Source organism: Anopheles gambiae, chromosome 2 (genome assembly GCF_943734735.2).
Source record: "Anopheles gambiae chromosome 2, idAnoGambNW_F1_1, whole genome shotgun sequence".
NCBI classification, from domain to species: Eukaryota; Metazoa; Arthropoda; class Insecta; order Diptera; family Culicidae; genus Anopheles; species Anopheles gambiae.
Window position 1 is genome coordinate 84314786 of NC_064601.1, and position 24346 is coordinate 84339131.

Here is a 24346-nt window from a genome sequence, read left to right on the forward strand (position 1 = left end):
CGAAACCAAGCTGAACACTGTGTCAATCTGCTGTAGGAGACAGTCATTGTCCATCCCATCGGTTCGGGTATTGGATCGGGTATTGAAAGATTCCAAGACAATCACTCAGAATCCGTCCATTAACGTGACTTTTCTCTTCGTTGTTTTAGGACAATTTCAAAAGGGAGAATTTGCATCAAGCATGTCACGGTTCTGTCTAAAATATTTTTGGATATTTATTTAATTTACGTACAAAATCATCTTTATTAACTTAAAAGTATGCAAACGTCTCATATACTTGATCAGTCCAGTGTATAAATGCATCGTAACTGAACGCTCTACCCGGGCACATCGTAAAATCGTCATTTAAATTAGATCATCAGTACAAAAAAGCCTCCCTAGCCCCATACATTCGGCACAAATAGCTTTTTCTTCCTTGGACGTTGGGTCGTGGCCGGTTCCGGCGTACTTTCTACCGGCTGAGGCGAGTCTTGCCGTCTAAAAATGAAACCTTTTGATTAATGCTTTCCCTTCTTTGTGTCTGCACATCATTTAATTTTACCTTTTGCTGTTGTAATATTGTACACCATCATGCCGATCCTTCCACTCGGCGGCACCACTGGTGGTAGGATAGTAGTATCGGTTGTAGTAGTTGTTCCACTTCCATTGCAGGTAAGGATCGTTCCAGCTGTTTCTCCTCGAACCCACCGACCGACGATCTTCATACCCAGGCACACCGTAATAGTTAGGATGGCCACTGTAAACTGCTACATTCTGTGACTCGGCAGCAGCTGGCGAAGAGAAGGCACTCGGTTGCTCATAGTAACCGTAACTATTTGCTGCGGGGCTGTATGAAGAAGGAGAAGGAAGTTTAAATCGAGCACTTTCTAAAACGCGCAATCAAAGGTGGCCGTTTCTATCTCACACTCGAGCGTAAACACACACGCACCGTATCAATGAATTCGAAGCGTAGTAATAGCCAGGTTGATGAAAGAATGGTTCCGGCACTGCTAGACACAATCGCCACTGGAAAGTGACCCACCAGCACAGCACGGTAAGCACTAACGGCCCCGCGCTCAACCCACGATATCTCCACTCGGACGCCATGTTCTAAACTGTCCCTGAAACGCACCAGCTGCACCTAGTTTTGATCGTTTTCTATTCCACTCCGCTGTGCAGCACAGTTGAGTGCCCGTTGAGCTCGGTTCTTATACTGGGCAGGGGCAGGTAGGGGTTTTGTAGCAGCTGTTGATGGAGCTCATTAGCACCTTCCGGAGCAGGAAACGAGCAGCAACTCCCGGCAGGAAACGGGTGCTAACTATTCCGAACCGGACGAGAAACGAAGAGACGTGAGCGCAAAAACATGGCTTTTCTATGCAACTTTTACGCAGAATTGGCCTGATGAGATGCCATTCTGGTTACTCATAATGCAAGGTTGAGAATTGGACGGTGCATTGCATTTCGATAGAAACATCGGTTAGAAGGAAGCCTATGGAATACAAGAAGAACTCGACCCCCTTTAATGTTGAACAGAGAAACAGGAACATAGTCGAACGGAACTGAATCCGGGCAAGGAAAGAAACCCCAGAAAACACACCAGAGAAAGCGAACGTGTGAACCTTTTCCTCCCGGTGTCGATCTCATTTCACACCCGTATCTCCGCACCCGTTGACCTAAAACTGGACGATGAACTTGAACAGTGTGGCAGAGTAACGGGGTGCCACTAATTTACAACACTCTGTGAGACAGCAGTTACAATTGCTCCACAGCGATTGTGAATTCGTGGCGCTATTTTGGTAGCAATTCATCAAGCACATCTGTGGGCAACCAAAATATCTGGCTCATCAAAGCGCTCCTCAGAAGAATGGAGCGCATCTAACTGCGGTCCTGTATGGAAAAAGAATGGAGCGATTGCTCCTCCATCTGGTCCGCATGCTAAACCGTACAATTAACAGGAGTGGAGCATTCAGAATCCCGAATTCTAATTTGCCCATGTTTGGCAGCAGCAACAGAACAGACCATCCAAAAACTCATGTTTGGTAAGAAAAGATGCAAACTCATTTTTATTAGCACATCCGAACTAATCAATACATACTAAATACAGCGTATATTAGGCACAAAGTTGTGTTTGTCTCTACAGCGCACCTCCAAATCCCTTCGCATTGTGTATATTATTGTACGTAAGTATAAATAGCAACCTGTTTCAGTTTTATCCCCTAATTAACAAACATTTATCACAACATTAATTACCTCCCCGGTCGGGAGCAGAGTTCGAACCCTCGAGAGCCGCCCATCAGTGCGCAGTGCTGGATGGCGCGGTTCGATGTTTATGGCTACGACTGCACGCATGGAGAGCATGTAAGTAAATGCAATACTGCAAAACATTGCAATTGCTGCATCATGCAAATCTACTACACGGCTGGATATTGGGGATAACTTTGATAAGCATCATCGTACGTATCATAATCGTTGACAAAGTTGTACGGCGCTATGGTGGTGGTGGTGTGATGTTTCTGCCTTTTAATCTGCTGCTGACGATACACGAACAGGGGGCGGAAGATTATTTCACGCTTGCTTCGACTGTGGGGCGCAGCAGCAGCAGCAGCAGCAGCGAGTGCATCAGACGAGCGCAGCAAGGAATCATCGCCCACGTGTTCTTGCGCCAAAGGAAGCACGTGCAGCGGGACGTCGTCGCCTGCTACGATTGGTGCACTTTCCACACCTGCATGCATGGTGCACAGTAACAGGCCAAGGCAGATCACGACCGATGATGATACCAGCTGTAATCAGAAAGAAATAAAGAAAATGTCACGATTATTTTCTGTTTTATTCGCTTCTATTAAGCAACTACTAACCATTTGATTGGACTTCATGTTCGTTACTTGGCGCTTTGTATCACTGTTATGTTAAACACAAAAATCAACCCAACCGTTCTGTTCTTAACACGCGGTCACGATTAGCTCTGTCCGTCCGCTCGCAAGCTTCACCTGCCTCAAACTGATGCCCGAACTGAAACAAAGCAATGTAATTTATACTCCGCGTTAAGCGATCGGAAGAAGTCGCCTTCAGCCAAAGAAGATCACCAATTAACACTATCACAAGGCATGTGCCGGGCATAGGAAGGCTGGATCAGAGATGCTCGATCAACTAAATCCGGCAAATGTTAGGCGGAACGCGAGAGGGCCGTTGGAGATTTGTACGTAATTTTTGATTTTACAATCATCGCCAGTGAATTGAGTCAGCGATCACCCGATGATTCGGTAAGATTCGGGGTTTTTTTAAGACATGATGATTCATTATACTCACTATATTTAGCCGTCTAAATTAAGACTAGAGTGAGGGAAGGCTCGTGATACCAGCAGCAGTCCTATTTCGAAACTTTGGAAAGTTAACGATGAATGATATGAATTTACAAGATTGTTAGGTTAAATTGCCTGCGTAGTATGTGTAGAGAACATACCAAAAGATCAAAAACGATGTACGCAATCAAACCAGTTTGTTCTTACCATGGACACAGTCCTTGAAAGCCATAAGAATCAAGAGTTTTGGACGTGCCTCTCTGTCACTATCTAATAATAAAACTTACACATAAAGGGCCATGTGGAAAGGGTGTCGCAGACTGTTCCACGCTTCGCTTTCGATTACCCTTGAAGATGACTAAATAATTTTTACCCTGTTTAACTGTTTAACACATGCCGCATGACTGTCGAAAACGTAATGATCAAACAACAGTCACCGCTTCGTCCCCGGATCAGTTGGAGACAAGAAAGCATGGTGAAGAAAAGGAATCATGATACAATCACATGTTGCGGCATCTGAACAGCGTGTCAGTGGAATAACAGCTTCGTAATTTACAAATTAATGCTTTCTTTCTTTAGTTTGTTTTACATTTTTCGAAATACGCTTTCCAATGCGTTTGACATATTTTACCAATAAATAGTAGCTCTATTTGTTGTTTCCATTTTTGTCTCCACCGTTTAGAGGACAGTACAGCATTCGTGCACAGTTTTCGTTTGTTTTTGTATTGCGTTTGCTTCGTTTGCTCCCCGTTTAGTGTTGGCTAGCCGCCCAAGAAGCCGTACGTGTGCAGTACAGTAGCGGGCAATGGCAACGCAGCACTATTACACGATCCTTACAAACTAACTACTACATGCGCAATTAGCATACATCGACAGTAAAGTTAAGCTGCAGAATGCAAGCATTTCGTGTCCAGTGATTGCACCTTTCTTTTCCCCCCCTTTTTTTACCACTCTCATTTATATTAGTTAAATTGGGAATTTTTTAAAGGATTTTGTTTTGATTAAGCTGTTCATCCCCATCATGAAATAATTAGTAACCGCTGTATGACTCATCCCTAACTCGTTCGCTGTCTCTCTCGCTCTCTCTCTCTCTGATTAGGTCACTCTTTGTTAATATATCTTTCTAATATCTCTTCTTCCCCTACCAAGATTTATACCACTCACTAATTGATACATTCTCTTTTGAAGGTATAAAAAATAGTTACGTTTCTTGGTTTACGAGCTCTTGCAAGATGATTTGAGATGATTTACCTGGTTTACACCATTCACTGTATGCAGCCGCATTTTTGTTGTTGTAAATAAGTGTTGGAGAAGAATAATTCGTGCCGTTTCTTTCCGTTTTTTTTTTTTTTTCAACGAGTTATAAAGCATCGCATCGATTTCGGGATCGCCTTTTAGTATTTATTGCCGACAGGTAGCGAATTTGTAATGCGTTTCTTCTCGTCACTTTGGTGCTCTTTTGTTTCAGGGATGTGATGCTTAAGCTTTTTTTTTTTCTTCGCTTCATTCATTTCGTAGCATTTCGTTCTTTTACTTTCGCTCGCTCGGTGTACGCTGCCGTGATGTTAGGTGTTGAATAAATTTGTGTGGTAATTTCGTTTCTGCTGGTAAATTTCGTTTCTTCGTCTCTGCTAACAGCGCAATTAGGGTTTCAGTAGCTTTTTCACAGTCTCTTTCTACGCTTACTCACGGGGTGTGCCGCCGAAGGAACTATCTTCACTGATACCTTATTTGCTTGCTTTCCTTTCTTTTCCTCCAAATCTGTTTAGTTTTTCCTTTTTTTGTCAATTACAGGGTTTTCCAGGGGTTCTCGTAGTTGTGGGACACTTCCTTAACTTTTTCTTATGGGAAGTAAACTTCATATGATGGGAAATGGATTCTATGGCACTCTTTTTGGACAGACTCCATGAAAAAATCTTATTGGATTTGTCCAAAAAAGATGCTATAGAGTCCCATCATTCCCATCATATGAAGTTCATTTCGTGTAAAAAAGAGTCAATAAAGTGTCCCACAGCTATAAGAACTTCTGGAAAACCCTGTATCTGCGACAGTATGCGATAGTGTTTTTGAACCGTTCAAGCAACCGAAGCAAAACGCTAACAGTATGAAGATACTGGGCAGTTTTGTGTTTCGCTGTACGTCATCTGAATCATCTGATTTCCCGATTTGCAAACTTTATAGTTTAATTTTTTTTTTTAATTTCATAGCTTTACTATCGCGGTGTTCGTTCTCTCTCTCTCTCGCTCTCTAGCCAGCCGCAGCAAATCAAGTGTAATGAGTGCGCTTTCTTTTGCGCTCGGCTCGCGAGTTTGCTTTAAATGGATTTCTCTTCATTTATTTCACATTTTCGATCCGGCGATTTAGATGTTGTAGAGTATGCACTACTCTCGTTCGTATAAATAAAAACTCATAAATATCTCTATCTCCTATCGCGCGTTTGCTGCTTCTTCGCCCTTCCCATTCGGCTTTGTTTCTATAGTTGTACCCACCATCATAGTTCACGTCACTACTTAAAATCTACAATTAGTTGCATTAAGGCTAGCTGAATTTTGTGTTCTCTTGTGTAATATGTTTCACCAATCCAATATCTAATAAGTTCTTGTCACTGTGTTCATGCTATGTTTATGTTGTAATGTTTTCGATTGTGTGTGTGTGTCTGTTGTGTTCATTTGTTTTGCCATTGCTCAGTTTACCTTTTCTTAGTTCTTTTCACCTTCATTATCGCTAATGACTCTCTCTCTCAGTGTTTCTTCCCAGAAAACACCTAAACCAACATGCATGCCGCAAGAAACAATTAACAGCCCTCTTTCTACCTCGTTACAGCGCTTACATAAATGCATTAGAATTCAGCTGCCGCTGGCGACAGTGTCGACACACAAAATCCAATATATTCGCACAGAGTTCGCGGTTCTAGGCCAATTTCACAAGCTACAAGCGAATGAAAATTTGTTTGTCCTCCTGCTTTTCTTTCCTTTCTCGACCGGTACACCGGACCGGAGGGCAAATTCAATTGCGCATCGCACAACAAGAACAATGTGGATTAAATATGTACGCATTTTTGTTTTTGTTTTTTTTTTTTGTTCCATTCCGCAAGCAAACCGCATTTCGGTTATAAATTAAGAAAGAAGCCCTAAAATTGTACGCTCGGCAATCGTCAAAGCTAAAAGTAAACTGTCTAAACGTTCAAAGCATACGTGCTGCAAGGTTTAAGGAAAGATGCTACCCCCTACGTTAGCACCCCGTAACGCAACTAAATAGGAAAGGCTAGAAGGTTTCATTCATAGTAGTTGTTATAGTAGTATAATAATAATAATTATAATGTGTATATAAGCGCAGCCGTGTGTACTCAAAGCCAACGTCCACATTAAACGATGAAGAAGAAAAACAAAACAAAACAAAATAACACAAAACACTTTCAAAATACGGACCAATCCTCGCGGGCGCTTACGTTGGTACAATAGCATTAGCAGCACGGTGTTTTGGTTTGATTTTTCCGATGCGTTTTTTTCTTTCTTTTTGCTTATTTGTTTTGCCCGTCAAGGAAGCTAAGAGTGTTCGTAGTTGGTCGCATTGGACCGCGTGCATTGATGGCCAAAGACCCAGCTCAGTTTGTAGGTGGTGTTTGTATCTTTTCTCTCCTTAGAAAAGCCGAGCACGCCGTTTCATGTCGTTGCGTTTCCACTGGGGCATACGGTAAAACTCGGGCCGTGTGCATTGCAAGATGGCTTCAAACTCAACATCCGATAGGTGACGCTGTAAGCAAATGGACGGAAAAGTGTTTAGTAGCTTGCCGTGCCTGGGGGAAAACCAAAACTGCTTCTTTGCACATACCTCTAGATTACATCTATCGACATCAGACGGCAATCGGTAGTTGGTGATAAGCAGTAGATGGTAGGGATAGATCTTGGCCGGCTCGTGCACCAGCATCGAGTGGGCCATGTTGGGCAAGCTGCGACGGGTCGGTTGCTGCGGGTAGTGGTAGGAAAGCGCACCGGAGTACGTACTGGAGGCGGGAAGCTCTGCGCCCAGTGCACGACGGTCGCCTTCGGTTATGGAATCGCCGGAAACTGGAAGGTGGAAAAGGGAAAGCCATTTTTAGTATTTTCGTTGCTGGCGTGTGTGTGTGTCGACGGGTTTATGTTTTACGGACACAACAATTATGTTATAGAGGAAAGGCTACACAAACAGGCAATGTATACGTACTGTCGCTTTTGCCGCAGCTAAACTCCGTACTGTGGGTCTTATCTCCGAGTCCGCTGAATGAGAAATCCTGCAATGATGGTAGCAAAACACTGTATTAACACAAATCCCGCGTAGGAGACGAAATGGAAAGGGTGTGACATAGACATATTAAAAGAAACTACACAAACCAACCACAACATGCACTAGCACTAAACATTGATAATAATAAAAAACACAATTATGAAAGCGCAATACAAGTGTTGTTAGTGTTGCTAATACCGTCTTCTAAATCAAAACAGCAGTGATCGATAAAAGAGGGAATGAAAAGTATATAAAAAAAAAAAACAAAAACAAATAAAAAGCAAACGCATCCCTAAACAGCTATGGCTCTACGGTACAGAGAGAACGTAGAAGACGTAAGGATGCACTCAAAAAAACACTTGGCCCCATAAAAGCAAAAATCTCTTAGCAGGTTTTGGCAACAACAGGGGGAAAAGGACATCATTAACAGTAACATGAGAGAGAGAGAAAGTACAGGAACACGATCATGCACACATGGACTTTGTTAGTGAATGGTAGAAACACAAAACGCAAAAGCAATCCAGCGCATTGCTTAAAACATACTTTAATGAACAAAAAACAAGCCAATGTGGAAGAAAAACTCGTAAGCCAATTACGTATAGATGGTAGATAAAATTTGGAAAAATATAGCAAAGATTTAATAATCAATTTTATTTTGAAAAATATGTTCATAATAAGATAAAATCTTGAAGAAAAAAAATGAAGAAAAAACCAAAACAAGATAGTTGAACATGAAAACATGGTGTAACAAGTAGTCAGTGAAATGGAAAAAAGTCGGTGAAAAACGAAACGAAACCCAACAAAAGAAACACGTAAAATGTAGCTACAATAAAAGCCAGCTTACAGGAACACCGTGAGCAGAACCGGACGTAGCGGAACTGAAGGTATGCGAACGTGGGGCCAAGCCGTAACCCGGTTTAGGTACTTGTCGTAAGGAACTCACCACTGCCGGTGTATGATTGTTTTTTTTTTAATGGTTCGATGCAGGTGTTGCAGTGTGTGTGTGTGTTTGAGGAGTAGTGTTGTTTAAATTAGTTATTAGTAGTCGTTAGTGGACAACAACAGTACATGTTATGTTGGCGCGATGTAGTGTTTGTAAGAGTTATGTGGTTTAGTTAATGGCAGAAGGTAAGCAATAGTAGATGGACGACACACACACACACGACGACGACGATGAGGTTGTTAGGCGATGATGGTTAAGCCAGTCGTTGTTGCGTCGGTATTTGACAACCACAATATATTATACACCCAATAGAAGCATTGCACCACCATCACCACCAGCGAAGTAGGAGATGAAATTTCATGGTTCGTTCGTCCGCCAACACAGGGCCAATGAGCCAAATCAGCAGTACGTTTATTGCATGGCACACAGAGGGGGGTGGGTGGTGTGTGGCGTGGAGGTGAGGAGGTGAGTATGATGAAAGAAGAGAAAGAGAAAGAAGAAAAGAGAGAACAATCACATGAGAATGACATTGCGGTTAGCGACGGAAACAGTTACCCTTCCCCGTTCTGCTGGTACACGCTTCAATTGTTAGTTACTTATGTCATGTTCTAGCATTTAATGCACTCTTTTTAAATCAGTTACCACACCACAACCTGAAACCAACGATTTCCGGCGATACCGATTTGTCCATTCTTGCCGTAGTACACACTTAGTAGACCAATCATGACCGAAAAGGACATTCAAAATCACACACACAGACACACACCAGGGTTAGATGTTATCCTATAATAATACGAGCAGCATTTCCTATTTTAATAAGGTTAGAGGACAGCTGTACACATACACACATACGCGCCCAAAACATAAACCAAAAGAACCGATTAGTAATAGAAAGAGCGATACAAGGACAGAAATGCAGAGAAAACACAAAAGGACATTATTAGGATTGCGCCGTATTGTTAAGCAGGGGCCGCCGTACCACCCAAAACAATTATCATCCATCGTTCATTCACGTAGTAAATGGGATGTTGAACAGAGAGAGAGAGAGAGAGAGTGAGAGACAGGGAGAGAGCGAGAGCGAGAGAAAAAAAACAGAAACAAAACAAACAAAACGTAGGGAGAGACTTACGGAGCTGTAACCGTTTCTTAGCGACGGTGGCAGTGTGGACGTTTTGAATCCATATCCCGGCTTCGGAGGTGACCTGTACGAATGGATGGCTAATGGAATGGATGGAGAGGCAGGTAGTGATTGTGGGGGGGGGGGGGGGGGGGGGTGGAGCGGGCGGTAAGGTGGTGAGCCAGGTGAAATTGGTGCGTGAAACCAAAACGCAGTCAAAAAAAAGAAAAAAAAGGCGAAGGAAATCCCGTAAAGGATATGATGAGGGAAAGAAGAAGAAAACACAGTTTTTTTAAATCAAACCAAATAAAGTATAAATACACAAAAAAAACAATATCACACTCGCACATACAAAATACAATTAAAACAAATACATTACAACAGAGTGTCGCTCGAAGTGACGTGAATTTGTGTGTGTGTGCGTGTAAATAGGAGAAATAATACATCATTCAGCACAAACGATAGAAGGAAGAGAGAACAACACTCAAAACACACTCCATTTTCCACCCGCAGTTCCTAACACTGTTCCTCTCTTTGGTAGGTTAATGTGTAATGTATAAACAATAGGTAACGCCCTTATGACACTATTATCACACAGTATTTTGTCTGTCTGTACGGGATTAACGGGTCAATATTACAACAGCAGCAAGACGTATCACACCTTGCGCACTCGGCCAATGCAGAGTGTTCAAGTAAACCTTGTTGCCATCAACACTTTCCAGGATTATTGGATGCGCTACCACACACACACACTCACTCACACAAACTTAACCAGCACCCGCACCCAACGTGTGCTGCACATTATGTACTTCGTCCTGCCGCCCATGTACATCTCACCAGTGTCCCCCGACCGTTTTGCTTACCGTTGTAGCTGGTCGCGTTACCGATGGCACGACCAACCGATCCACGGTAGCTCGTGGAACGGTCAAACTCATCCTCGTAGAACGGTTTCTGGTGGTCCAGGTTGCGCGACGGCGACGCACCGACCGGCGATTCGTAGCGCATCCGGTACATCGGCTCCTTCGAGGCGGAGGGCGTGCGGGACGCGTTGCGCGGGTCGAGATTTTCCTGCTTCCAGTGCTCGTACCGCTTCTTCTCCTGCAGATCCTTCAGTATGACCGTGCCCATGCCGGACGATTTCAGCTTGCGCAGCTCCTCCTCCTCCTTCGTGTGGCGTCTGCCGAAAACAATAAAAGCGTGACCAGCAATTAGCACCACTCACACACACACACCTCTTCCCACTAAACACACACTCACTTTTCTGTAACGTTTTCCTTGTTGTTCGCATGGTCGACCTCGTCGTCGGACTCAGGTACACCCTTGTACGAGTCGGAATAGCGGCGCCGACGCTCCGGATCCGTGTACGGGTAAGGCGGGGCCGGGAAGTCGTCCCGTTCGATCTTTGGTTTCTCGCCCGGCGGCGGCTTCTTGGCCGCCGGATAGTGGCTCAGCTCGATCGGCTCCTCGTTGTTCATGCCCGGGCTCTTGGGGCGCGGCGTCTCCGACCGGATACTGTCCACCAGCACCTTCATCGCGCTGCGGCTGCGCGAGTGTGACCGCGACCCGGAAGCGGACCGCGTACCGATGCTGCTGGCCGTGCCGCCGACGCCCATCGACGAGTAGTGCTGCACCGGCCGATGGAAGTGGGGCGACACCGGCGCCCTATCGTACGGCTCAATCGGGCGCCGCAGATAACCGGGCTCCTCGGTCAGGTAGCTGTAGGTGTAGATACGGGCGATATCCTCGTAGCCTTGGTTTTTGTATTCTCTTAATATTAAGCCCGGGCTTGTGGTGCGATGGTACTTTTTTTTTGTTTTAAAGAAAGATAAAAATACAGCAATTACATAAACAATGTTGCAAATTTGTCACGAAAACGCCCACGCGTAGCGCCATTTTAGCAATGACGGTGCAGTTTGCTATCGGTAAAGCATTTAGCTATACGTAACAGCCAAGGCAGTGTGTGTTAGTTACATTTACACTTAAGCTAAGGGCGTTAAAACAATAACCATAAACCACCGACACGTGTGCCAATATATGAGTAAACTAACCTTTCTATGCGTGTAGGGACTATAAACTGAACCATTAACGCTCGGCGTTTGTGAACGATACGTAAACTGAAAAGAGCAATATACGAAAGAAAAGAAGAAGGAAGGAAACACAAGAAAAGAAGAGAGAAAAATAGAAAAGAAAAGAAGAAGAACAAAGAAAAGAAAGAGAGACGAAAAGAAGCAAAAAAAGGTGCAAAAATAATAAAAAAAAACAATAAGTTGCAACATTTAAACACACACAATGAAATTGCTACATCTCAAGCTAACGAGAGCAATAAGAAATATATATGGAGCATACAATTACAAGAGTTTGAAACGAAAACATTGAGAAATATTTTATCTAAAATTTGATGATATCTTTTTTTAATTAAAAAATGTAAGCTTAAAGAAAAACGAAATTGCGGGACCAAAGTGGCCCTCGTTTCTCTATGTTTTGATTAGACACAATTGCAGCTCGATAAGTTTTGCTAGCAGAGCGTAGTAGTAGTAGTACGATTACACAAGGAAAGCGCATCTCGTCGCCACGTGTACCCTGTCTTCCCCCTCCTCTTGCGCTTACCTGTATTTCGCTCATACCGCTCGTGCTGGTACGATCGAACTCCGTCTCCGTGTTGAACCCGTTCGTATCGACACCGTTCAGTATGCCGGCCTCGGACGACGGGCCAGGGCCGCAACGCGGATGCCAGATGGCGCCGCCCTGCAGATACATCTCCTCCCCGTCGCCGAACGGATCGCCACACTTGGTACAGCGGGCGCAAGTCGGATGGAAGTGATGATTATCACCTGCCTGCAGCACCTTGCCGCTGATGTACCGGTTGCAGTGCGCACACTTCACGCCGAACGACTTCTGGAAGTCTTTCTCGCAGTACGGCACACCGTCCTTGCCCATGTACTCCCCGTTCAGCGTAGTGCCGCACGCGTTACATCTACAACACCGAGATAGAGAGAAAGAAAGAGGGAAAAGTTCCGTTAGAAGTTAATTCGTAGGAATAGAGACCAGCGACCTCCTCCGTACACTTACTTGAAGCACCAAATGTGCCACTGCCGGTCGAGGGCAATCAGTGCCTGGCCCTCCTTCAGCTGCTGCTGGCAGCCGGCACAATCGTTCGGGTCCGGCTGCTTGCCACCGTTCTGCAGCAGCTGCTGCTGCTTCTTCACCGTCTCCTGATGGTGCTGCAGGGTGGCCGCCTTCGTCGGGCTCGAGGTGATCTCCTTAATAGTGCGCTGCTCCTGCTTCTGCTCGATCGCCCGGCTCTTGGGAGACACGGTGGCCGAACCGGTACCACCCTGCACCACCCCTGCCGCGGCACCGACCGTCGGTGACCCGGTTGCGGTTGCTCCTCCGCCGCCGCCCACCCCACTGCCCGGTGGACACTTTACGCAGCTTTCGCACAGGACCTCCTTGCCGGTGTTGGTAACCTTTTGGAAAATCGTTTTATCCCACGAGACCGGGCGGGATAAAATGTGGTCACAAACACGCACACAAATTAACACCAAAAACAACACGACACATTAAGTATCCTCAGCATTGCAAAAAACAGCTCCCGGGTAACACACAACACGATCAAAGGGGGCAGATGATACTCTTATCACATCGCGTTTTTTTTTTTTGGTTTTAAAAAGTGCTCTTTTGTGATAAAAACTTTTTTTTCAGTGCCTTTACCATTTTATCGTGTTGGTATTAGAGACGAAGTTTCTGGACATGCCCTTACGCAAGCATGACAGCGCACATCGTCCCATCACCGGGGGCATGTGTCATCCATCCACCCTGCTTACCTTGCTGCCCGATTTGAACGGCTGTTTGCATTTGCTGCAGGTGAAGCACTTCTGATGATATGTGTTGCCCATCGTGGACACGACCTCGCCCTCCACGTACTGGCTGCACGCGGCACACTTCGTCCCGTACAGCTTCTGGTAGTCGAGTGTGCAGTAGTAGGCGCCATCCTTCGAGAAGAAGCCACCGGTGGCCAGCGACTTGTTGCACTTGGTGCACTGGAAGCAGGTCTTGTGGAAGTAGCGATCGGAAACGCGCAGCACCTCGCCCGAGCACTTTTTCTGACACTTGCTGCACTGGATTTTGCTTTTCCCTGCAAAGGATGAAGGTGCGAACGAATGCGTGGTTAGTGGAAGTGTTCTACTATTTGTAAAGATATATTTTGAAGTGTTTTAAATAAAAAAAATCATAATATCTCACTATCGCGTAGGTTAAAAATAAATACGAATAATGGTTACTAGCGTCTTTCGGTTCTGTGAATAGTTTATAGAATTGCCTTACTTGTTTGTACACCTGGGGACTCATTCCCAATCCCCACCCCATTCGACAGTGTTAATGAAGCGATTACGAGGAAATGGGATCGATCATGATTAGAACTCCCATTAATACTGCAATCTACACGCGGTACACGTGGAACTACTATTACGGACCCAGCAGTTAGCAGCCTTAAAAGGCCTGCCAATCGACATTACAGTGAAAAACGGGTACGACACATGCACCATGGCGAGGCACTTGCGGAGCCAATACACGGTACAGTCGCGCGCGTACTGCAAACAAACATAAAAATTGATGTAATCTATCGACCATCAAACGGGTTGTTCCGCCAACCAAAACCACACAGATGCCTCTGAGGCTCGTCTATAAACTCGTCCATCCGCGCGGGTTATCTACGGTGTGAACTGCCCCTTATCATCTGCATCGGAATGCGCACACACACAAAAAACGGATCAGAAATATTGGCTGATTCACGATCGCCACGATGGCAAAGGGAAACATGTACTTCATTACCAATTTCAAACACGAGGCAACGTTTAGGCGAGAAATTTATGATGTCACATTCTGGACACGTCTCGAGGCAGCAGCAGCAGCTTCTCTTGTTAATTGGCAGGAAGGAATCAGCGAACAATTAGTGGCACACCGCTCGCCATACTTCAAAATCAAGATCGTTATCGTGCACAGCTCCACCAGAGCTAAGTTTAGACAGCCAATTTAGACTGGAATTATGTAACTCTACTTCCATGACTGCTCTCTTCCCTTGGGAGGTCGCACAATGCCGAAGATCTTCGCGACATCTTGGCCGTAATGACATATGTTTTCCATTACTTTGGTAACTTCTTCCGCTTTTAGCAGGCGCGATGATGATGTTCGTGTTACACGTCCGGGTCCGGGGCTCAATGTCAGCCTGTCAACTGCAAATGCAAACGACGATAATCATCATAATCGATTATACCCATCCCCCTGACAGTCACCAACGGTTTCTAGCTGAGAATGGGTAGCATATTGAGGAGATGTGTGTAATTCAGCAACCCTTTATTGCTGTTCTCAAGTTCACCCGAACCCAACCTCTGCCATCACAACAGCCTGGAACTCTCTAGAGCAGAACCGAATGGGGCGAGGAGAGTATGTCATAGTCATATGTGCTTGTTAGAATCGTTGGACATTCCTACGCCAGATCTCTCACCTAACCTATAAACCTTTCTGCACACACGCATACACACACAGATCACCGTCTGCTGGCAATGTGTAACAATTTAGCACACAATTACCACTCCAACTCACACCCGCCCGCTGTTGCATGACCCATCAATTGTGGAAAGTGTCTGACAAACATGAATTTAAACTGGATGTCGTACGTCGTCTCTTTCATGCGGTACAACACACAGTCGACCATAGTCAGAGTCGATATCTTCTTCGATAAACTTCACTCGCTGTGTTGGTCGCTGCTGGTGGCGGACATTGGCGGAATCAGATAGCAAGCCAGCGAACGATAAGGAGCAAGCGGCTCGGAGCTTCGTCAGCACTTGATAACATTGCGCTCAAAATATGCCATGCGTCAAATTGTACACCTTTTGGGCGATACAATACCATCCCGTCCCCGTACATCTTCTATCCTTCTACATCACTCTGACGATGACAAATGATACAGAGAATATACACTGTGAGGAGCGAAGATAAGAAAGCAAACAAGCTTCCCGGCAGTTGCGGACACCGGAGTAGTTTCCATTCCTCCAGCCGTTCGTACCAACGTCATTTCGCAGAGAAATGTCTTGGGAGTTGGCACAGGCCCTCATTATTTGTTATCACCTGTGCTGTTAGGTGCTCCAACACTTTCTGGTTACAAAGCGTCAGCCGTGTGTGTGTGTGTGTGATTGTGCATGTGCGCGTGTTTGTCCAATCAGTGTTAGTCAGAGGGAACAATCAAAGGTTCATGCCCCATTAGCTAACACACACGGTTGGAGGATGGTGTGGGTTGGAAGATGGAAGAAAACGCGAAAAAGGGCGGGACATTTTCTTCACGTGTTCGCTCACTACCGAAATCATCATTTTGTGTCTACGGGGCGAGAGGGCGACAGAGCGGGAACAGAGAGGTAAAGCGCCGACGAGACCATTATGCCCTTGCCCGAGTGATGTGTTCGATGGGCAAGGTCTCAGCTGTGTGCTCTAGGCTTGCTGCTGACAACAGGGCGCGATATGTGTGAGAATAGTGGTAGGTGTCGTACTACCACCAACAGCCCACAGCCATAGCACGCCAATTGACCTTCAAGGTGACGGTACTCTAATGGATTCGAAAAGCAACTACAACCAGGCAACGAGCTCTGATAACGAAGAATGGGTGATTGCTACACTGCTGCTGAATTTATTGTTAATGATGGCCACATCTAGAGATTTCTATGAAAGTGTTGGAATGGAAGGTTTTTAATTTCTTTAATGGATCAAAGCATCAATCGGATTGATTGAGATAGTTCCAGAATTTATGCCACAACTGTAGGCAAACATACTGCCAAGATCCGTCTGACAGGCAAGGACATTGGAGAGGAGTTTATTAGGTACAGTACATATAAAAAACTTTCTTGTCACGTCATTACATAAATCCACAGCTAATTCGAGCTCCCGAAACCCACTTCACATTCCAATGCAGGCAAAACTGACGCTTAGACCCTGCCCTTCTCCTCTTCCGTCACACCTCAACAACACGCTATAAAACATCCATCCAACAGCCAAACCGACAGACATGCAACCGTAACGACCCATTTCTCGTGCTTCAGGCAGCAATAAATAGCACGATGACCGCAGGAGAAACAAGAAAGCAGCACTCAAGGCGACTCTCCTCTCTTTCTTTCTCTTATCTGTCCCCGCCCTGTTGTGGAAAACTGACAACCAACCAAAAAAAAAACGCTCCGATCGCTGCCGGAAAACTATTTCCACTGGGCAACTGTATGTCCCCGAGGTAACTTCCCGGCGCAGCCACGACACACGACGAGTTTGACTTTCGTCTATTTTTGGCTATATCACACACACACACCGTCATCCAAAACACGGACGGAAGCCAGCCGCGAAAATCCAAACAGGAACTTTAAACGCACGACAACTGCTGGTGTTGGTGCGGAGGGAAGTTGTGTCCCAAAGGCGACGGCGGAAATGTGAGGCCAAGCGACATCAAGAGATTGCGACACATCGATCCGATGAACGAAATATGCCCACCGGACGATGAATATACCGGGGCCAGCAGTTGGAACGAAGCGCATGTTCGGTTTAATTGGTTTTACTTTCATTTTGAGTGTATAATTTAAGGGCCAATCAAAAAATCTTCTGCCTTAAATAGTCGCTTACACTGCTCGGAAGAAACGGCATAAATTTTACCGAATTATTTTGGAGTACACTTCAGATATAATACCATAAACGAAAGGCTGCCTGAGCTCGTATTATTCCCATCAAACAAAGCATCAGCTTGCACTTTAGCCAGAGTGGATCCTATCTAAAACCTTAAGCCTGGTAACTGGCGCTAAAAATGTGCCACAGCACGATTGCCAAACCAAATCAGTAGGCGCCAGACGTTAACCTTTGCCCACTATGTCAGCCACCTGACAGCCAAATTTTGGTTCACTTGTACATCGACCCGATCGTGGACCGATCGATGGACTTTCTTCTACCAAATGTATCGCCAAGTAAAACAAAACACACTTTGGCCGTTCGAAAGGACTTTGTCCAACGATCGATCTGTAGATCACTGACATGGGATTTATGTAAGAAGGTAACACGTGTGCTGAAATGGTACAAAAAGTAATACAATCATAGTTCTTGCGATGTTGATAGAGGAATTTTTGATTAAAACGAAAATAATTATTTGTTATATAATATTTAAAATTATTTTTTTATATAATATTATTTGTTAAACATATTTTAATTACTTTCTTCGTCGATAAGTTCCCGTTCCTGTCCAAAAGAAAAACGACACCAATCAATATAGCTGATCGTAAACGATAGCACCAATATAACCACAAACACCTTACGTTGCGCCTAACCGCAAAACCGTGAGTTTAAAATGCTCTGTCTACACTAGGACACTCTTATAAGCGCATGTAAGTGCAAAAGGTACATTACTGGTAACATGTCCGGCACATATCGAGTTGCACAATGCCGCAATACGTACCGCGATTTCCGTAAGATCAATGCAGGACATGGATATGAATATGGACCTATTGAATGGTGCTGTCGATTTAGATTAGACTGAAGATAAAATATGTAAACCACTATAACGCAATGAGCATTTCGTAAAGACGTAAAGACTCTGTGTCATTTATTTCGTTTGCATTCATTGGCGGTGCAGCGAGGCGTTGAACGGTGGCATCCGATGCAAGAAGGGCGTCCGGGTAACCTTTGCCACAGTAGCCACAGCACTGCCTGCATTAGGCTTGTCAGTCGGCATGTTGGGAAATCCGTTCTCGAATGAGTATCCAATTTTCGGACCACCGTTGCTGGGCGGCGGTGGTGGGGCAAGCCGCGCTCTAACGCCCGTCACGGCCGGGATAAGCTCCGACGAATCTTCGTCCGACTCGTCTTCGGAATCGTAATCGTCCTCACTGTTGACCATGGAAGACGAGTCGGAGGAGGTGGTGGCGGTGGTGGAGGATGCATTTCTGAATCCAGGGGCGTACGCGATCGGGGATTCGTTCGAGAAGCCCACAGTTTCCGGTGGCGCTTCCCAGCTTTCCATCTTGCCACCATTGGCGGTGTTGTCTGTTCCTTGCGATGGCGTTTCAAACGCGGAATAAGCGATCGTATCGCCGGCCATATCGTCCTGCCCTCCGACATTCTGCACAGAGCCCGACGCAATACACACCACCAGCAGTAACAGGGCGAGAGATGGTGCTGTCATCTTTGCTACTGTTCGAACTCAGTTTACGGTTCCCGTTCAGTGTCACTCCCGAGTAAAGATTCCCTCGCAAAGGGTAAATTTGTTTTGTCGTTGCCACATGGAGTTGTGGTGGGTTTTTATACAATTTGGATATTCGGAAAGTTCCCAAAAGAATTAAAATGCAATTTGCCAGTTAGTGGACGTTTTCCGCTCCCAATAATCCGACGCAAATGAGACGAGCGTGTTGGGGGAGTACACAGAATGCTTAAATTGTTTATCGCATTAGAAGCGCATCATTACTACGCAATTTGCGAGCCAATTTAAGCGGTGACTAATCTAGGTTGGTGAGTAATCGGAAGCACAATCACCAAATTCCAAAATATGAACATCTCCATCCATCTATTACTCCATGTCCCAAGTGTGTGGGAAATTCAATCATGAGCCACAGTTTAAAATAAATCAAAGTAATTGGACAACATTTTACACGTAATTCCACCGCACTATTTCTGCGCTATTTTGATCACACGGAAACCGCCGGGACACAAGCACAATCAGGTCATCAACACTCGAAACGTGCTACGCTGGGGAACTTGGGAAGAAAACAACCAAAGCACGACACTGATTTTCAACAACAATTCGCAACGATTAACCTCACGGCTGAACTGCGCACAGAATTCGTTTCGTACCGCGTTCGAGGTAGGTTGAAGAGTCGTGCACGAACCAGAGTGTAGATTGAAATCTTGTCTAGCCGAGAGAGAACCTGGAACAGTCGTGCGATGATCGTTGGTGGCAAAGGAGAAAAGACGAGTGAAATTAATCGCCCATCCCGGAACAGTTTGAATCGATTTTTGCCAATTTATTGCGCAGAGTAGAAGACGAGAGATCACTAGTACGGGAAGGCACAGGTTGCATATTGCTCTGCTGGTAAGTGTGACTTATCATAACAAATGGCTTTCCTTAATCAATATTCTCCCAGTGTATTGCATCGTAGCTTTTTACAACATAAATGGCAAACGAAAATGTTCGATAAGAAACCGAGCATGCAATCGATTCCCGGTGTCGTGATCTGGTTTTGCTCAAGCAGAGATGATCCTTCCACTGCCACCATAAATCACCTCTTTTGGGGCAGGGTCTTTGATTCAAGGAATATCCGGCTGGGTTGAAAATGTTTTGGTTTTGGAAAACACTCCATAATCTGCTCGCCCCCTCCTTATCTTTTTCTCTTCGGAACATCAACACACTAGCTCTTCGTCACGCACTGACGTAGTTTGGGCGTCGGCAGCAAGACACCATCATCAGAGAGAGCATGATGTGTGTAGGGTGGTGGTGGATGCCTACCCATCTCTTCTCATGTATCTCTACACCCCAGTGAAGTAACCAGCTCTTAACCACGTTTATTTATTTGACCTTTGGGAGAGGTCTTCCAAACACTTAACCCGCAAACCTCCGTTCCGGCACCAAAGCATCCACAAGCACACACACACACACAGCGTGAAGTTAAAACCATGCACTCGTAGAGTACCCACAGAGCAGCATGATCTAATCGATCACGAATGCATCGAAACGTTGGACCCCGGAGATGGTGACACACCGCCCCCAAAGAACGGTTTGTCGACGCCTCTGTGCCGAAATGTAAAGCATAATGTTCGACCGAGACAAATGTCAACCACGATCTCGCAAATGACACCACCGCCAGAAAACGCCGTTGTGTAGGTCTCCTCTGAGGTGACGTGGAGGCGAGAAGCAACAACAGCAAAATGCACAACCAAACCGCAAAACCATAAGCCACACAAATAGGGGCGGGATGTGTGTGTGTCTGTGTATATATTTTGCGGCATTCGGCATTAGGTAGACAGAAGACGGGCCCAGCTGGGTGACACGACGGAAACGGACGCTAAAAATGCTATCCAAAGAGTAAACATACAAAATGCTCTGTAGCATCCAAAAGGGTTGTAACGGAGGAGGAAGAGCGCAGGGAGTAGGGACGCACAACCACGGGGACGGTTTACGAATTTCATTATCATATAATCAAGTGGGTGCTGCTTTGCGCCTGTTGTTTTGTTGCTCAGGCTAGCCAGCCGGCTACAGCGCTCGTTGTTGGGGATTTAGCTATGCTTTTCCATTGCTCTTTGCTTGCTGCGAGAGTTGCGGGTTTGGATTATTGAAATCGCGCTTCACGCGCCGGAAGGACCGATGATCATTATGATGATGATGACGACGACGACGATGATGATGGAAGGCAGACACTCTGGCAACGAATTCAATTGCACAGCAGAGGGAGCGTTAGAACGGTGAAACGTGTTCCTCATCCAGTTTGGCTACTTCATTCCTTGATTAAACACTACGAGGAATGAGTGGGACATGGTAGAAACCCGCAAGCGAGATAATGATTTAAAAAAACAATGAGCATTTGTTTAGGATTGAACCATCTCTAAAGCATTCTCATGTACATCTTGTACGTGCTGTGTACAATGCTTACAGAGAATTCCCAACGATACTTTAGGCCCGTGACATTTCCTGTCCAATATTTCATTTTGCTTACGTTGTCGAAAGCCAATTCCATTCTAATTTATTTACGACCAGAAAATCCCCGAAAGGTTCGATTAAGCTGTTGAAAGAATTACATCAACAAGCATCAGTAGCAGCTTTGATAAATCGTAGCAATCTTCAAGAGAACATGCTAATAATAATTAACTATCCTATATTTTGATGAATGTTTAATGTTGGCACGATATTGATCTCGTGCGGAATTTGACAGGCAGATGTTTATAAATATGAGCTATCAAGAAAATAGCTGGAATAGATAGACGTTAACACTTCAGATGGCGCCACGATCGAATAGAGAAGGACAAAAATACACTCAAAATGAGAAAACTATATTAGCGATTTTAGGGCCAATTAGCAATAATTTCACCTAGGGTGTTAGGCAGGGTCAAACGGGCTCAACATTGATCAGCTGTTGAACAAAAAATAGCATCGAAGCAGTAGCAAAAGTACTACTAAAGAAGAAATATAAATATTTTAACTGTGCGGCAAAATAAAACCCAAATGAGCTAGTTCAAAAAGAGTTTACACAGCACTTATACAACAGGCGTAAAAACATGTACTTTATAGTTTGAATGAACAAACAACGAAAAACAGAATGATTATTTTTCACCGCAAATAACCAATCTATCGCGAGACAGATCAATAGAGCCGTGATCAAATAATTGATCTCGCACAACACAAGACTTGGGTTCGAGTCTAATCAGCTGTGATTTTCTTGTAACGTTAATGACTTTTACAACGCACTACAAGCACTTAATGGTGGTATGTTAGCAAATTAGATCCTCTATTTCTCATCCTCGTCGTGTTTTCTTCTTCCTCCTCTTGTTGCTCAGTATCCGGAGAAATCTGGCATTCCAGCAGAAGCTCCAACCATCTTTTCTCAGCCAATCTAATCAAACTCAGAGCCTATTTTTCACTAAACTTTCCGACAAATTGTGTGTGACGCTAGGAATGAGGAGATAGATAGATAGATAGCTAGATAGATAGAAAAAATACCTAACTGGCTTTTACTTTACAGTAACCGATCAGCCGATGGGGAGATTGCTGCGCTGTGATTGTCAAGTGATTACGCTGCTACTTTGTGATGGCATTTGCTTTGAAGTGCACAGGAAAATCAAAGGGGAAAGCACACACACCTCATCCAACACCACCACCCCAAACCCAGCAAAAAGGAGCGACAGGCTACGGTGGTGGTGTAAAGCTTTTTTTTAATTCGTGCCCAAACGACATAAGACATGGAGCTGAAAACAAGAGGAGACGACAAGACATTGGAACCAATGGTTTGTGGCGTATGCTACGCTGCCTAGGTACTCTCAACTCGCAGATGGATAAACCGATAAGCAAAAGCATCGAATCGAGAGGTAGGTGGTTCCAGTGCCGGGGACACGGGACAACCCGAACCATCGTTCCGTTTGTGTGTATGTCGTGATGGAATGTTCGAGCTTATCACCCCTAGTAAGTAACTTGTGCTAGAGCCTGCCTGAGTGTGTGTGTGCTTGTATATGCTTGAGTACATAATCTTTCCAGACCGTCGCGCATAACTCACGACCGAACCAACTCACTGTGCGCCGTGTGTTTCCTGCTGTGCCGCGCCGCTATGTGACCAGAAATGGAGCGCAGGGTGGTTTTTTTTCGGTTTTTGCATCGATTCTTCAAGAATACACACACACCCCACCGGTTACGGTGGCCTGCCGCAATCAGTGAAAGATAAGGAAAACCATCACCGCGTGACCTTTGATCGTCGATAGAGCCATTTATCCGTGTGTGCAAGAAAGCGTTCCACCACCGGAATGTGTGTTTAATTTTTATGAAATATTACTTCCCGAGCTTAAAATAATCAGACTGTAGCGATTTTTGGTGCGATAGGTGTCCACCACCGAAGCCGTAAAACGAAGTTCATATATGCCATTAAAAAATATATCACAAAACTCTTTTCTTCCTCTCTGCACGCGACTTTCCTTTTTCCGTCTTCCCAAAAAAGGCGATAAAGCTACAAAACGCACAACGTTAACGCGCAGCGACAGAAGGCACAACCATAAGCCCACTGAGCTTGCAATGGCCAATTTTGGACGCGCGAATGGTGGATTTCATTTAATTACCCCTTGCTTAATCGTTCCGTTCGTGTCTCCAAACAGTTGGTGTGTGTGTGTGTCCGGTTTGGTTTTATTCCCAGCTTTATGTCACTTCAAGCATGGCCAAAACATCATCCTCCCCGCAGAAACCACGACATGTGAAATCAAATTAAAAAAAAATACATTAAAATAAGGCAGCCGTAAAGCAATGATGACTGCTGCAGCGACTCGCCAATGGTCGTTAAAATGTGCGAACCATTGCTTTAAAGGCATCAAAATCAGACGGCGGCTGTAGCTTGGCTGTGGTGTGACCAACCGTACATGCAATTAATTTCATTTAGTTTTAATGTAACGAAATTGGGCTTGACGATTGTTGATGGTGGTTTTCAATTCAGCGCGGGACCGAAATCGTTTTGCTGGTTAGTATTTGTTATCTTAGATCATATCTGTTCGCTAAAAAGACGCCATTCCGACAGCCAACTGCAACTGTATTTCAATTGCAACGGTGTAGGCACCGCAGCGGTTCTGTCGAGAGAATGCAACAACTTCCAGATAACGGATCCATCCATCTGATCAAATATTGTTGCACACATTGTTGTTCGTATGCACCCTCCTTCCCTAACTTCGCGGTCGCGGTGGACGTCAGCAGGGGTGTAGTAAAAAAGCCATAAAAAAGGCACGACATGAGGATGCATTTTCTGATCAAACTACACACGGAGAAGCGATTCTTGGACGATAAGAACATGAGACGCTTGATGAAGCGAGCGAAACGACTAGAAGCTGAATTGCACCAGGTATGGGTGTGAAAAAAATACATTATTACTGTATTTACACTTGTTTGTATTGTCAAATAAATAAGGAATTTTAATATGTTTAACCTGCTTCCCACATACAAATAGAAGAAATAATGCGAATGTATGTCCGAGTCGTCTCAATATGTATGCTCAC

The 24346-nt window shown here is 44.9% G+C and overlaps 2 protein-coding genes and 1 long non-coding RNA gene across 24 annotated transcripts in view; all 3 read right to left on the bottom strand.

The window, feature by feature from the left end:
• Positions 1 to 197: 197 nt before the first annotated feature.
• Positions 198 to 1197, bottom strand: LOC3289965 (uncharacterized). The gene is made up of 3 exons (XM_556066.4): positions 929 to 1197; positions 542 to 826; positions 198 to 477 (listed from the first exon to the last, which is right to left on the bottom strand). The coding sequence occupies exons 1-3, from the start codon at positions 1084 to 1086 to the stop codon at positions 378 to 380; spliced, it is 543 nt and encodes a 180-aa protein (XP_556066.2). The 5' UTR covers positions 1087 to 1197; the 3' UTR covers positions 198 to 377.
• Positions 1198 to 2014: 817 nt separating this feature from the next.
• Positions 2015 to 3811, bottom strand: LOC11175875 (uncharacterized). 2 transcript variants are annotated; one of them, XR_009764805.1, is made up of 3 exons: positions 3286 to 3811; positions 2835 to 2988; positions 2015 to 2759 (listed from the first exon to the last, which is right to left on the bottom strand). It is a non-coding gene; the product is annotated as an uncharacterized LOC11175875 (long non-coding RNA). The 2 variants fall into 2 exon arrangements; XR_009764804.1 differs by having other exon boundaries at positions 2835 to 3811.
• An 842-nt stretch (positions 3812 to 4653) lies between these two features.
• LOC1276123 (actin-binding LIM protein 3) overlaps positions 4654 to 24346 on the bottom strand; it is a 39092-nt gene continuing 19399 nt past the window's right edge. For 10 of the 21 annotated variants that reach the window (XM_061650706.1, XM_061650705.1, XM_061650704.1 and 7 more), the window contains exons 3-12: positions 13426 to 13736; positions 12671 to 13068; positions 12209 to 12575; positions 11650 to 11715; positions 10859 to 11403; positions 10465 to 10778; positions 8386 to 8486; positions 7482 to 7548; positions 7110 to 7345; positions 4654 to 7031 (exon numbers count right to left, since the gene is read on the bottom strand). In XM_061650706.1, coding sequence (XP_061506690.1) covers positions 6918 to 7031; positions 7110 to 7345; positions 7482 to 7548; positions 8386 to 8486; positions 10465 to 10778; positions 10859 to 11403; positions 11650 to 11715; positions 12209 to 12575; positions 12671 to 13068; positions 13426 to 13736 — 2519 coding nt within the window. In that variant the 3' untranslated portion in view covers positions 4654 to 6917. Of the gene's footprint in view, positions 7032 to 7109; positions 7346 to 7481; positions 7549 to 8385; positions 8487 to 9613; positions 9703 to 10464; positions 10779 to 10858; positions 11404 to 11649; positions 11716 to 12208; positions 12576 to 12670; positions 13069 to 13425; positions 13737 to 24346 lie in introns of those variants that run through there. The other 11 variants (XM_061650717.1, XM_061650715.1, XM_061650714.1 and 8 more) reach the window with 5 other exon arrangements.

Excerpts from the sequence above, each read along its gene's own strand:
- LOC3289965 (XM_556066.4), bottom strand. The coding sequence starts at position 1,086 with ATGGCGTCCGAGTGGAGATATCGTGGGTTGAGCGCGGGGCCGTTAGTG. Across the intron at positions 827-928 it reads GCTTCGAATTCATTGATACG|CCCCGCAGCAAATAGTTACG; the intron begins GTGCGTGTGTGT and ends TTCTTCATACAG. Across the intron at positions 478-541 it reads CAATATTACAACAGCAAAAG|ACGGCAAGACTCGCCTCAGC; the intron begins GTAAAATTAAAT and ends TTTCATTTTTAG.